Source organism: Diadema antillarum, unplaced genomic scaffold (genome assembly GCF_040938485.1).
Source record: "Diadema antillarum isolate AM-2024a unplaced genomic scaffold, OU_Dant_1.0 seq00002611_RagTag, whole genome shotgun sequence".
In the NCBI taxonomy this organism is placed as follows: Eukaryota; Metazoa; Echinodermata; class Echinoidea; order Diadematoida; family Diadematidae; genus Diadema; species Diadema antillarum.
This window is the reverse complement of record NW_027273211.1, coordinates 21,656-36,596: the sequence shown is the minus strand read 5'-3', so window position 1 is coordinate 36,596 and position 14,941 is coordinate 21,656. Positions and strand designations below refer to the sequence as shown.

Genomic DNA, 14,941 nt, shown 5'->3' with positions numbered 1-14,941 from the left:
CCATTTCGCTTTTGTTACCGTGTAGCTTGTACCGCTGTTATTTTATTTGCTCTCATTCCAAGCTCAATTTGCATTTCATTTTGATTGCTCTGAAGTTATTAGTCATCACTCAGCGTGCTGCGCATGTGCTATCAGCGTTGTCATAAACGTGTCGTGTTCATGTTCTTGCCACGCTTGACATGGATCCTGGAGACGACTGCCGTGTCAGTACAAAGAGTATAACATAAAGGAGAAAATAACATACACTAATGGGTATCTCATATCGTAATTCTGAGCTCGTATACGTTTCCGCTTTCTTTCCAATTAGCGTGTGATTGTCATCCTATTGGATCCCTCGGCAGCATCTGCAACCAGACGACCGGTCAGTGTCCCTGTAAGGATGGCGTTACGGGACTCACTTGCAACAGGTGTTCACTTGGATTCCAACAAAGCCGCTCACCTGTAGCCCCATGTATAAGTGAGTGACGTATTCTCCTTTATCTTTACATTAAAGTCATTCTTCTCAAATCTTCATTTGATTTTATGATTTTGCACGGCAATGGCACATATACGTGACATGCAGAGTCCGCAGGTTGAGATCGCACTGTTAGTGATGCTTCTGCACATATTTGTTTCTCCCTGCATAAATCAATAATAGCCCATTTGAATTCACCTGCATTATGGGAATCGTGACATTAGTATGTAACAGAGGCCTATAAGTCATTGTTCTTGGATTACTGAACATTTTGATACGAAAAAAATCGGTAAATAGATATAAAAGCTATCATTTTGAAGTTTACAATGTCAAAGGTAAGAATGCGCAAATGTAGGTCTATTCCCGATTCCGACATTGTGGCACCGGTTATCTGCCAAGAAACAGAAACCCCCAAAAGACAGAATCATTTATTTCTTGGCGAAGGTCACAGTTTTAATTCTACAACAAAACCGATATATATATAGTGACCCTAGAAAACAGCAGTGTATTTTCGATTTCCCCTTTTCAACATAACAGATTTTCCATTTTATCATGTAATAAGCTCCTTAACCAGTACTTCGCTCTACGACATACTGATAGTAGTTTGATATGTAGAGCGCAACAAGCTCAGTCTTGTGCGTATGTCCCAAACAAAATGTGAAGACACAAAGACAATGTAATTCGTGTGCCTCAAATCAAATAAAACAGCATCACGATACTGTCTTGCACAAACAGTAATGATCCCATGCACCCTGCACTCATGATAAGCGAGCATCAAGGCTCGCTGAATTGCACCTTAATTCGTTCCCGCGGAACTGCTGTATGTTTGGTAGTTGATGAAGTGCATTACACTACCGCCTATCCCTTTGCACAGAACTCATGCCTTAACACCTCCAATTTCAGATGTGCTACAAAGACATTGTTTATGTTGTCGTTTCTCTTCATTAATTCTTTCGAGATTTTCGTCACCGATATTTCGTTCTTTTTCCCATTATCCATGTCTTGATCATCATTATCTCCATCTTCATGACCATCTTCACTTCACACCCATTGGCAACCTCTTCCTACTCCTTCATAGGGATCAAAGGTAATTATCATCTTGCATCATGCGCTCATGCTCTCACTACGCACTTAAAGCATGTGTAACAGCCCTAATCAGCACATTAACGAGAAAATAGGTGTTCTGATGGACATGGCCGAGAAACGTGCTGGTTTGAGAAAAGCCCGTGTACGTCAAAGGCACTCATTCAGTCCTCAGTTATTCATTATTGATCGATTATTTCTTATGACATATGTCCTGTCATCGAATCTTCCTTATTTTGTTCACACACCATGCATACATTTCCTGTGTTATGCGCAATCCCATTGGTTGACAATTGTTTGGTGTTCCATTCGCTTTATCACTGTTCGTGAAGTGCGTCATAAGTATTCCCTGCTGGTTTCGTTGTTCCCCCGTTTCCCATAATTATTGTGAGCAATCACTCGGGAAGCATTAATAAAGTCATTTCACCAGGTACATGCAGTGATATTTACCTTCATGAATAACCAGAAAGGATCTCTGTTCGTACCATATCTTTACTTCAGTTTACATTCAGTGGAGGTTTTTCCTTCCGAAAGTCATATTCGTAATATATATTATTTGGCAGCCCTTAAGAGTATGACATTGTTTGCTTAAACATGAAAGAGCGTCCTGAGCAGTACCATGAAACCGTTTGTGGCATTTCAACGACAACAAGAAACTTTTCTTCAAATTAAGAGGCAATGGCATGTGTTTATGTGCGTATGTTGCTGCATCATGTGTGGGGAACAACGTCAAAACGCATTGTAGTAGTCAAAGAAAATGTCTGAATGTAACTGATGAAACAAAGACACAGTAAATTCGTTAATATAAGATGATATGAAAGCAGTGTTTACATGCAACGTTATAGCCAACGACTGAGTGTGATACATGTACCTGGAAAAGGAATTCTATTCATTTACTGTACGAATCCTAGAAAACTGATTTGGCATTTAACCATTCATGTGCAGTATGACGGGTTTTTAGATTTGTTTCTTTTTTATTTTTGAATTAATTGGAAGTGTTTGCCTATGTAGTGAAATCAACATGAGCTTTATTACTTGTGTTTTAAATGTACTTAGTATTCTTTACTATATTTTACATAATAGTTTTCTCTGACTTCCTTTCATAAGTGAACAGCAACCTCATTAGGTTTCTTCTGTAATTCTCTTTTGGATATAAAATGCATACGTTCAAGCGTCTCTTGGGATCTTAAAGCCATATGGTGTTCAAACGTATATATATATATATATATATATATATATATATATTTGCATACGTTTGAACACCATATGACATTATTATATATATACATATATATATATATATATATATATATATAGGCTCACAACATTAGTGATTAAGGAAACTCCGTGAAAGAAGTTGTTTAACGAATTTTCGCCCAGAGACCTTTGCCAAGTTAATGGCAGATTTTATTCTCAAGATGGTATGATTAACTTGACAAAACCCTATGGGCAAAAATTCGTTTAAAACAACGTCTTTCACGGAGCTTCCTTAATTACTACTGTTGTGAACAGGTTCGGTGTAATAATGTCAGAGGTAAAAATGTCAGAGGTAAAAATGTCAGAAGTAAAAATGTCAGAGGTAATAATGTTAGAGGTAAATATGTCAGAGGTAAAACATTTCTACTTCTGACATTTTTACCTCATTTCTACTTCTGACATTTTTACCTCATTTTTACTTCTGACATTTTTACCTCTGACATCTTTACCTCTGACATTTTTACCTCTGACATATTTACCTCTGACATTTTTACCTGGCACCTGTGAACCAATGTCTTCTTAGACCCCGAGCAGAAAACCTTTACATGCATTTATATCAAGGTTCGACACTAACTTTTTCTTTTGGTGGCCCGACAATGCAATTTGTTGGCCCCTTGTCACCGCTATAATGTCGAGCCCTGTTAATGTATATATGTATGTATGTATATATATGTATATATATATATATATATATAATGAATTTCCGTATAATGGATTGGAATGTATCCATAATGCAAAATGAATTTTGTAGAAAGAAACCAGCTCAAGAGCTCAGACGCTACAATCGCATACTTTGACAAATACCCCAATAACCTCCCAACATTATGAGAAAACGTATATCGCTCCTTTCATTTCATTCTTTCTCTCCATCCCAGAAAGGATGGTAAAAAAACTAATTCTCTGCTCCAATTCTCTAACGGTTCCCCTTAGCAGTAAGCCTCGCCGATCCTAATCTGGCCATAACGCTAGTGAAAGATACGACACCCAGACAAATAAAGAACAAACAACACGGAAAGAGTGAAGGGAAAATGGTTGAAATGAAATCTGCGCATTGGGGCAAGTTTTGGCGGCGGTCTTTTGGTAACGCGAGCCTCGCCCAGGTGCCGAATGAGCAGACGCGTTCCAATCCAAGTACAAACCTATTTTCAAGCAGACAGACGAAATGCGTCGTATTTATTCAAGCATTAGAATGCTATTTTCTCTTCTGATTGTGGAAGTGAAAGACGGCAAAAAAAAAAAAAAAAAATGGAATGGAATTGCGAACACACAAAGTGAGAATTGCGGGTCATGCAAGAGCCAAAGCCACGGCGTTCGATGAATGCAAACTATCTCCTTCCTGGAGAGCCTCCGTGGCTGGAAAGGTTGTTTCAGCGTGGACTTCACTCACTTGTAACCAAGATATCATTGTACACTGACAATTGCTGTAAACTATGACATTTATTGATATCTAAACCAAAGAAGACACGATTTTGACGAATCGTATCCCTAGTCAGAAGACCCTGAGGCTATTAATCTTTTAAGTGTGTTTTGAATAGTCAAGTTCTTACACTACCCTGTACTGTGTAATAACAATTGATTACAACAAGTCTAAATTGCTAAATCATTCACCAGGATGGATGTGTGTACATCATTTGCAAATCAACCAATTGCGTGTAGCTACCCCCCTCATGTCAGCTATTATTTACCATATATGACATTTCACCGTGTAAACAAAGAGGAAGGCATTGCCTACTGAGACAAGACCGTCCTGATGTTGCATAAACATCACACTACTAAATCATATTTTTACCTAGCTGTAAATACTGAAGACTAGAGTGAGAATTTGTATTTGATGTCAGTTACTCTACGCTTATTGCTATTATATTCTGTGTCCACCCGAATGACGTAACAAAAAATCAAGAGTTTGTTGATCATTTGTACATTTTTTGGAGTATAATTATATTGTGGATGTTTGCTAAAAGCCGCAATAGATTAAAGGTGAACAGATTTCCTTACCACATCAATTTGCAGTCTTCTTGCGTCATGAATATCCTTATCCAGTATGAAAACAGTCCTCTCCATTTGTTGAGCCATACACTTTGTCCCCCGAGGCACCTTCTTGTGGACTTCCCATGACAACGTTGTCCGCACTATTTGTCGCAGACCCTTTCTGCGGCTTGAATGCAGCATATGCCTATTATTGATGAAACGCCGCAACATTTTGTTATTTAGCAATACCTTTCGTTTGAAAGAATAAAAAAAAAGATAAGAAAAAGTGTAGGGGCAGCGGTGCATTGCAAAATAGTAACACTATATATGACACGGAAAATTTGTCAGATTTCAGTGAATAAGTCGTTTTGAAAGACGGAAACGATAACCATCTTAATTGCATTTTATTGAAAACCCATGTTGCCTTAATGGATGCAGGAATAATTTCAAGGCTGCTAAAGTGATTGATTTCCACAAATAACTTCGAACTGAAGGTTCCTTCAGCCGACAAAGCACTTTTAAAAACGTGTAACTGTTGTAAATTTACCTTGTTCGGGATTAGCAAAGGTTATGAAAATTGATTTATAAAGAACTTTTCTTGGGACTCAGTTAAAGCCTTAACTTGCCTTCTGTCATGGTGATTGCTGTGGCTATCGCTGTTTTGAATACAATGTGGTAAATAGTGTAGGATGTAACATGTCGCCTCTGATTTTCGGCTTTTACTTATCACTTCGTATAGATATCAAAGTGAAAAAAAAAGAGTGAATGATTATTCCAATTCTAGTATACATGCATGATAGGCAATTGCAATTTTCAAAATCAGGGATGACGTTCATTTTTACAGAATTCAAGGAGACAGGCCAGTGCACACAATATTTACAACAGACACGTTGATAGAGATGCGTTTACACAATGATCCCGGTGGTCACAGCAGCCCCGTTTGCCCGAAACGTAGTGCGCCGTGGGTAGATCCTGTCCCCCCCCCCCACCCCCCCCCCTTCGCATTCTAGTCTTGTTTGTTCCAGTCCTCGCCCCGATGAACATTATATAGATGATGACTGGCGGGAGAGGGAACATACCGAATGTTCCACCCGAAGGGTTTGAAATGCTATTGAGGGAGGTTATAAGTCCCGGACGAAGTCGAGGGACTTATAGCCTCCCGAAATAGCATTTCAAACCCCACAAAATTAAGGAATCTTTAAAAATCTTTTTCTCTACAACCAGAAGTGATAAAGCTAAGTTAATACTATGACTTAGTACATTGATGACTGTAGTTTCAAGTTGCTCATGGCGGAATCAGGGGTGCCCCCCATGGGACCCAGGGGAGGGGTCCTAATGGAGCCTAAATTGTACATTTTCATCTTCTTCTTGAAAACCTCTTGATGATTTTTTTTACCAAACTTGGCAGGTATGGTAGCATCCCTAGGGGGTTAGGATCTCAATTCCTTCAATTGGGCACCCTGCCCCCCCCCCCATGAAGGAATCTTTAAAAAATCTTCTTCTCTAGAACCAGACGTGATAGAGCGAAGTTAATACTACGATTTAGTACATTGATAACTGTTGTTTCAAGTTTGTACATGGCGGAATCAGGGGTGCCCCCCTTGGGACCCAGCGGAGGGGGACCTAAATTGTACATGTTTATGATTATTATCGAAAACCCCTTGATGGATTTTCACCAAACTTGGTAGGTAGCATGCCTAGGGGGTGAGGATCTCAATTTGTTCAACTGTGCACCATGCTTCCCTTGGGGCCCCCTAGGGAGCCCACACCCCCCCCCCCATTAAGGAATATTTACAAATCTCCTTCTCTAGAACCAGAAGTGATGAAGTGAAGTTGATACCATGAATCCCTCCCCCCCCCCCCCCCCCCCCCGGAGTCGTGGGGGGGGGGTGGGAGGGATCCAAATGTGGGCCTAAATTGTACATTTTCATCTTCTTCTTGAAAACAAGATAATCGATTTTCATCAAACTTGGCAAGTAGCATTCCTAGGGGGATAGGATTTCAATGTGTTCGAATGGGCGCCATACGCCCCTTGGGGACCCAGGGGGCCCAAACCTCCTAAATTAGGGAATATTCAGTAATATTCTTCTCTATACATCAGAAGTGATAGAGCTTTAAGTCTTTTTTTTTCGAAACTGCAGAGTCCAACTTTCTAAGTACAGTGTACTTGGCAGGTATTTTGACCAGTGTGATGGAATATGCAAATGGACACCATGCCCCCAGCTCTCAAAGCTGCCCCCCCCCCCCCAAGTTTCCAATGTTCTCAGGTAAGAGTCTGCAAGAATGCATGGAAGGTGAACTTGCGATACTCAGGTGAGCGCGAGACCCCCGGGTCTCCTGTATTTGTCGTCTAGATTACTTCGAAAATGACGAGGAAGATAATAAATCAATTAATTATACAGCCGTCGTTGTTCTAAAGCTCTGATACCAAATCGAAGCAAATTTAGAGTACAACTCGTACACGCTCATACGCCATTTGATTAAACCAAAAAACAACAACAGAGCAATTGTCTTTCATTTTAGTTTTGATGATGAAAGATAACATTGTAACCAGAGAATACCGTCATTTCCCTTGCCACTGCTTATTAAAGGGAACCCAAACCCAAAGAGCAATGTGGACTGAATGAAAGCAGTCTAATACCATTAGTAGAATACATCAGTGAAAGTTTGAGGAAAACCGGACAATGGATGCAAAAGCTATGAATTTTTAAAGTTTTGGTGTTGGAACCGCTAGATAAGGAGACTACTAGAGGTTGTGACGTATGTGTGGACAACGATATAAAGAAAATATAAAGAAAATTCCACAAAAATTAACTTTTCTAGTATTATGAAAGAGCACTTGACTAACCACTTTCAGAAAGCAGGGAGAATAATTGCTACCCTTAACATACGTCAGTATCAAGTTGATGGACTGTGTAATTTTCATGAAAAGTGAATTTTTGTGGAATTCTCTTTATATTTTCTTTATATTGTTGTCCATACATACGTCATAACCCCTAGTAGTCTCCTCATCCAGCAGTTCCAGCACCTAAACTTTAAAAATTCATAACTTTTGCATCGATTGTCCGATTTTCCTTAAACTTTCACCGATGTGTTCTACTAATGTTGCTGCTTTCACTCAATCCACATTTCTCGTTGGGTTTGGGTTTCTTTTAATTGGGGATTTCTGAGGTGTGATACTCAGGTTTTCAAGAGTAAGGTACTGTTTACCTACACACACGCGCGCGCGCACACACAAGACAAACAAACTATCAAACAGCTATGTAGCTTGGTCCTGTCGTGTGAAATGGACTGGGTATGTCAGGTGTAATTTGCGTATTGGGGACATGGTGGCATTATTTCACTTTAGAAATGTATGTGATTACACAAAGTGGTAGCCTTGAGACATGTGTAGATGACGGTGGTAGACCTGCTGAAGTTGCGTCGTACCTGCAAGTAACAACCGTAACTTGATAATTGACGAATTTATGGTAACGGATGAAATTAAAGGAACTGTCTGTTTCAGATCGTTCAGTTTATGGATGTTTCTTCCTTATTATTGAATGCCTGCCCCCAATTCTTCTTGTATATATAAACCAGCGACTTAATTCTTAATTACTCTCGTATCGAGGTTTGGAGTTTTCTTTACTTCCTCACACCTCAAGGGACGTCCCGTAGGGGATATAATGTCATTAGTGACATTCACAGCTACATCAGTTCCACCATAGCTGCTGGTGAAGTAGTTATTTAGTGTTTTCCTCGTACTGAGATATTCATGTATTTTGCTTTCTGTAAGTACTTTACCCACTTTTTTTCGTCTTCAGAGCTGCCTCGAATTACAAGCAAGCCGTCTGCAGAGCAGGAACCTAATGTTCCCGAAGGTACGTTAGCTTTCTTTATATTTGTTGGTTTGCTGTTGTTGTTGTTTCTATTTTGTTTGTTTTCGGTAACGTACAATTGCGCTTGTGCTTTGAAAACGATGGTGCAAATCAGACACAAATGCACGGCAGTCTTGCCAGGAGTCCGAAGGGGTATCTGTTTCCAATGCAGACTATTCTGTTCTCAGGACAAAATAATTATCAGACATAATTATAGACATCGCAAAACCACCATAATTTTGCGCAAACAATCAGCCTCCGTGTGCTGCGTCGTGCTTTCCCCGATCTTTGACACATTCAAGCGTTATCTCCACTGTATTACGTATAAAGTCATATCCTGAATTCCATATATCGAAGACTGCTGTTGCGAATTTTTACATGGTATATTTATGTGATGTTCGCGCTTAATACCGGAAGTACATGTTATTGTAACACATTAAATGCGCTCAAACCATACTTGCCCTGTAAAATACATAAACAACTAATATTGTGTTTTGTCATTATTATTAATAACGTACAACTTTCGTATGAACGATAAAAACATTATTAGCAGCGCAACACGGGATGACTTGATGTTGCCCTAACTTCAGTTCATCACAGTAAACCAAGAGGTAGCATAATGGCCGCGGTGAGTGACTTCTTGAGGACAGAGTGTTCGAGGTCACACACTCAGTGCACGCGATGGATATTCGATAACGTGCTCGGGATGGTTTATTGCCACTTGGTTTAATATCAGATGGTCTCCTTCCCAGTTCGTCTAACACCACTACGGCTACACTCATTTGGTCTACTGTCAATTTCGTTAAATGCCCATTTGCTTTAATCCTCACTTGGTCTAATGTCCAGTTTGGCTAATTATCATTTTGTCTAATGACCAGATGGTCTAATTGCAATTTTGACTCATTTTTTTTCCATTTTGTCTAATAAACTGTGGGTATTAGACGAAATGGGCATAGTCCATCTGGAAGTACACCAACTGGTAATGAGGATAATAAGCCAGTTCGTAGTTAGCCCATGTGCACGTTGGTACAAATGACCTTTCTATTTTCTTAGTTGATTAGGCACTTCACTCACATTCAAAGCAACATAATGCATACCGGTAGGTTTGCCCGGCGTAACAATTTATGGAATTCGTGTTAAACAAAATTGATCTTGCACAGCGAGACCAGGTGACCAGAATGGTCCGTCAAATAACCCTCGGGGGAAGCATCCATTTCTTTGTATTGCATTGAATGCATAAAAACATGTTTATATTCGTAATGCCAAATACACTGTACCAGGTTTGCAGTCAGGTGGATGTAATGGCAAGTATCATGTACAAGGATTGCATGAATAATCATTATATGACAGATGCTTATCTCCGTGAATTTAAAAACCATCATCTGCTTTGGTACCAATGACCTTTTTCTGCTCATGCGCAAAGTGGAACTACGAACTGGCTTATTGGACTACTAGTATATGATCATTAGACGAACTGGTTGTAGACGAAACAGGATGAGACCGTGTGGGTGAGACTAAATGACTATTAGACGAAGTGGGAGTAGACCAAGTAATAGATCACCCTCCGGGTTGCCACCAAACGCCAGGCTACCAGAAGCTATTGACTGTTATTCAGTGCTGTTGACCAGTTTGACTATTAAGGTGTATAGATGACACAAGATGCAACGACAAGATGAAACTTACGGGAAAGGCTGGTACCATGTATCAACAGGGTGCGGTCCATTAGTCAGGATAAAAAGACGCAATCAATATGAGTCAGATGGTCTCCGATTTTTGTCATGTTAAAGTAAATACCAATTCAGTCAATACCTTTGGTGCAACAAGGAATTAAGAACTGATATCCGCAATGATCTTCCGGATTCAAAGAGGCAGATTGCCCTAAAGAAGGAGATGAACTGACATGTTTTGAGGTGCTATTGCACCTTCATAATACATGTGAATTGAGAAGATGTAGCAATATCGATAGAACAAACCAATGAAAGTTTGACGAAAATCGGACAATTCGTTCTACAGTAATACATTTTTGAAGTTTCAGTGCCGCCTTTACTGGATGAGAAGATTACTACAGCTTGTGATGCCACATGTGTAGACTGATATAAAGAAAATGGAAAGAAAATTCGACGTATTTTCACTTTTTCGCATAATGAAAAACACTTGACTTGCCTCTTTTAGAAGGCAGGAGGAATGATATTACCCTTAATATACGTCCGTGACCATTGAGAGAACGTGTTGGCCCTACTTTAAAAAAAGAAGAAATTTTGTGAGATTCTCTTGATATTATTTTCTTATATCGTTCTACTCGTGTGACATCATAGACTGTAGTAGTCTTCTCATCCAGCAGTGACTGCGCAGAAACTTAAGAAATTCATAACTTTTGAACGGACAATCTGATTTTCCTCAAGCTTTCACGGATGTGTTCTACTAATATTGCTGCATTCACTCGATCCACATGTATATGAGGGTGAACATGTCCTGTAAGAGGGAATAGCGTGCGTGCTTTATTGTCTTCCAGATATCATCAAGACAGTTCATTTACTATTCTTTATGAGATTTAATGTGCCATTCCTCTCGTATTTTCAGACGACCCGCCTTTGATGAAAACAGATAAAGTTTCTCCTCTGTCATATCTTGTCATAATTATTCATGTTCCTGAAGTGTGTAGTAATGTACATTATATTTGTTCGTGTGTATTGTGTGGACATTATCTACTAAATACGTAAATCATTGAAGCTCATAGAATCAAACCCAGTCCGACATGGTTTATACCACTTCCCTTTTCTATTTCCTGTACAGACGGAGAATGTCCGAGAAAGTGTGCTGCCTCGACAAGAAAAATTAGTCAAAAGAAATACTGCAGAAAAGATTATGGTAAGGTCATACTTCAGTTTATCTTCCTTTACCTCGATTGTCTGCCCTAGCGAATGCGACTCTCGTATGGGCGAAGAATATCAACGTTCGCACCAAAATGCTTCCAATCAAAGCTGATGTAACGACCTTCTTCAAGTAGAATTATCTTTAAACAGGAAAGTCGCAAGAAAATGAAAACTCCTTCTTAGGGGACGCGTAACGGTGCGTGAACTGTCACTACAATCCACCCTATGTACAAAATGGTTTTCATAAAAGTAAAATAGGTTTCATAAAAGTAAAATAGGTTAACCTCAGAGGTAGTATTACACTGATTGGACCTCAAATAGATAAAAAAGAAAAACCTGATGCCTTCGATTGAATCACTTTTTATATGATTTTATGACATCTTCTGCGCAACCAATATCATTGTTCTCAAAGCATTTGACGCTTTTTCGTTATAACATTTTATAAATTTCTTCCTTTATGTCCGAGTTTGATGAAACCTGTTCGATTTTGTTCATTTGATTCACCCTTTTTGTTCGGTGAATATGATCATGGTGTGGAAATATATTCAAATCACATCGAAATCTAATCGACACCATGGCGTGGGTGAGGTGATAATGTAGGTTTACGGAGATGCGATCACACGATCCTTCCGTGAACAGAATGATTTTTCTTTTCCAATCAAAGGAGTGATAGAAGTTCGCCAATATTCTGGGATTGTGGTTCATGTCATCATATCGGGCAAGCTCTCGTCGTGACAGCTGAATGAAAATGGTATCAAATGTTTCCTACTTGTTGTTGTATCCTCCCCGTCACCTCAGGGCACTCTTCCCGTTTCAAGACCACATGGCTCCACGAATCTCATAGAGTCATGCAGGCATGTGGCAGGGAACGAGCAAACCTCTCTTTGCCAAGTTCTATTCATAGAGGATCGTGCGCCGTTGTTGCGTTGTTGAGTTCGCAACATCAGGGAAAACAAAGCATATAGTACGCTTATTTGATATTGTTACAAGCTGTAATGTCATGCAAGCTTTATTTGATACAGGGAAGACATATAAAAAATGCGCAGGAGTGTAAAAGACATCTCAAAACTCTACGGTTTCCCTTTTTTCTGTTAATTTTCTCGAGGATGGAGATGTCAATACATATTCGCTTATTTAAAAAAAATGTATTAAAATGCATTGCACAATAATAAAAATGAATACGCATGACACACTGAGCAGTAATAGCTAAATTTAAAGAGGGCATGTGACCTCGCATGTGACATGTTGACAATCTCTGGTACGGAAGAAGGTCTGCCCACAAACAGTTCATTTACCGTATCCATCGATGAAGCGACTCCATTTACGAAAATTGTACGAGAAAACACTTTCCACTGTCAAGCAATTGGCTGGCACGATTTAACTACAGTTGTATATGTCGACCTTTTCAGAATAGACACGTTATGAAAATGTGAATACTACATGAATAGTTCGTGAAGCACCATTATATTTCTATTTACATGACGCCTATTTCATTTGCTACTTTTCCAGTTGTTCACGCGCACATCTTATCGAGAGAGATGGAAGAGGAGTGGGTGAAATTCACAGCCAACATCATCACCGTCTATAAGAAGGGAGAACAGCGGCTACGAAGGGGAAACACTTTCCTCTATGTCAGGCACCGGGACCTTACTTGCAAATGTCCAAAGATCCGACTGGGCCACAAGTACCTGATACTTGGAGAGGAGGATAAGTCATCCAACCCTGGTACACAGGATGGAGTGATCGTTGATAATCGTAGCGTGGTCCTAAAGTGGAGAGACCCGTGGGACAATCGCATGAGGAAGTTTAGGAGAAACGAGCGGCGGAGTGACTGCTAGGAGGACTCCTATGGTAAGGCTGTGGTGACTCTTTTCCGACACATGTTTTGCGAGAAGAATTAAGACTGTGACTAGGAAGTAAGAGGACATCTGCTTACACATTGCTTCGTGGGAATAGAACGAGAGATTGGAACTTCTGCCGATTTTCTTTCGCTGCTCGTAGTTGAAGGAGGCGTGTCTATGACGACAGCGGCTAGGCACTAGTGACGGACGGGACATTCTCCTCCTGACTCATTATGTTGTCATCGATACAATAATGGCGTCATGAAGGAATCAGTGGTCATCTGTGTGCCCGTCTCCGAGGCCAGCCAATAAAAAAGACACGCGACGCATAATCTAGACGTAAACTCGAACGTGGTAAACAATGCTGGTCGACCTTGGAGGAGGTAAAATTTGGATGAACATTACTCTATGCGAAATTGGTATCCAAAGTTCTATAAATAATGCGGTGAAAGCTTGTGGCAGTTATCTGTGGTTTTGCAAATGCATCGATTGTGTTGTTTTCAGACCACATCTTATTCTGGAAATATTGTCCATAATGTTGACAGAAGTGCTCATCAACTGTGTGGAGAATACATTCATCTCATTAATTTCAATTATTTTTCACTGCCCGTTCATTAGTGAAGCGACATGAATATCTAAGCTGCGAATGAACAAATTAAGACTCGTACTAGATCAAATAGCAATGCATTTGTTCGGTCAGTCGGTATCAACAATGTAGGAATAGACCTACATTACACTGAAAGGAGGTCTGTATTTAGAGAGATGACTATGGGATTCGTTATTGTAATCACCATCATATCCATGTTAGAGAACTTCCAATGCCAACATGATGTACAGACCTCCGAGCCCGCGCAGGCTTGAAACGTAAGACGGTCGATGGAATTTTGTTTCACACGATACGAGCATTTGATTCCATTGATGTATAGATAATGAATAACAATGTCGTGTACACAAATATTGTATTCTTTGATTGTTACTGTGGGTGTAACGAGACGTGATTGTATTATTTCTGTGGTCTTTATTTAATTATCACTTTGTAAATAATCTGAAGTATAGAATTGTATAGAAAATGTGGATAGCAACCATATAAATGAAAAATGACCCAATACGGTGTAATGTGCGATGAGCTCGAGGCTGCAACTATCACCGAACAGTCTCATGAGCTGTCTGTGATTTGTCGTGTATGCTGGTTTGAAAACAGAATGAAACTTGATATACTGTTCACTTGTTTTAGGGTAATGACGTTGTAAGCAATGTATACCTATCATTAATGGTGAAGTGTTGTTCGATGTCATAGCCGAAATATGTGGAAATGCTACTGGCTGATTGTTGGGAAATCTCTTCCAGCCACAGTGTTCGTATAGTAATAGCAGGCATACTGACACCGGGAGTGCTCACGAAGATACCATGATATGGCTGCTTGGTGTCACGTATTCCTGCTCAGCATGTGCGTAAGTCTATATTCCAGATATCTCTGGTAAGCGAGTGGTATTTTACGAAGTTTTTCATGCCTCTGGCCAGCTTGGTATCAGAAGACATGTATTCAGGATGTCCGTGTGTCTCTCCGTTTGTGAATATGTTAGTCCGTCGTTACGTCCCTCATTGTGG

The 14,941-nt window shown here is 39.8% G+C and overlaps 1 protein-coding gene across 1 annotated transcript; it reads left to right on the top strand.

Moving 5' to 3' along the window:
• Positions 1 to 307: 307 nt before the first annotated feature.
• Positions 308 to 14,451, top strand: LOC139714992 (netrin-1-like; the record flags this gene model as incomplete). The annotated part of the gene is made up of 4 exons (XM_071626633.1): positions 308 to 457; positions 8,566 to 8,622; positions 11,413 to 11,487; positions 13,002 to 14,451. Coding segments are annotated over 4 exons (611 nt in total), but the record flags the coding sequence as incomplete, so codon positions are not given.
• Between the last annotated feature and the right edge of the window lie 490 nt (positions 14,452 to 14,941).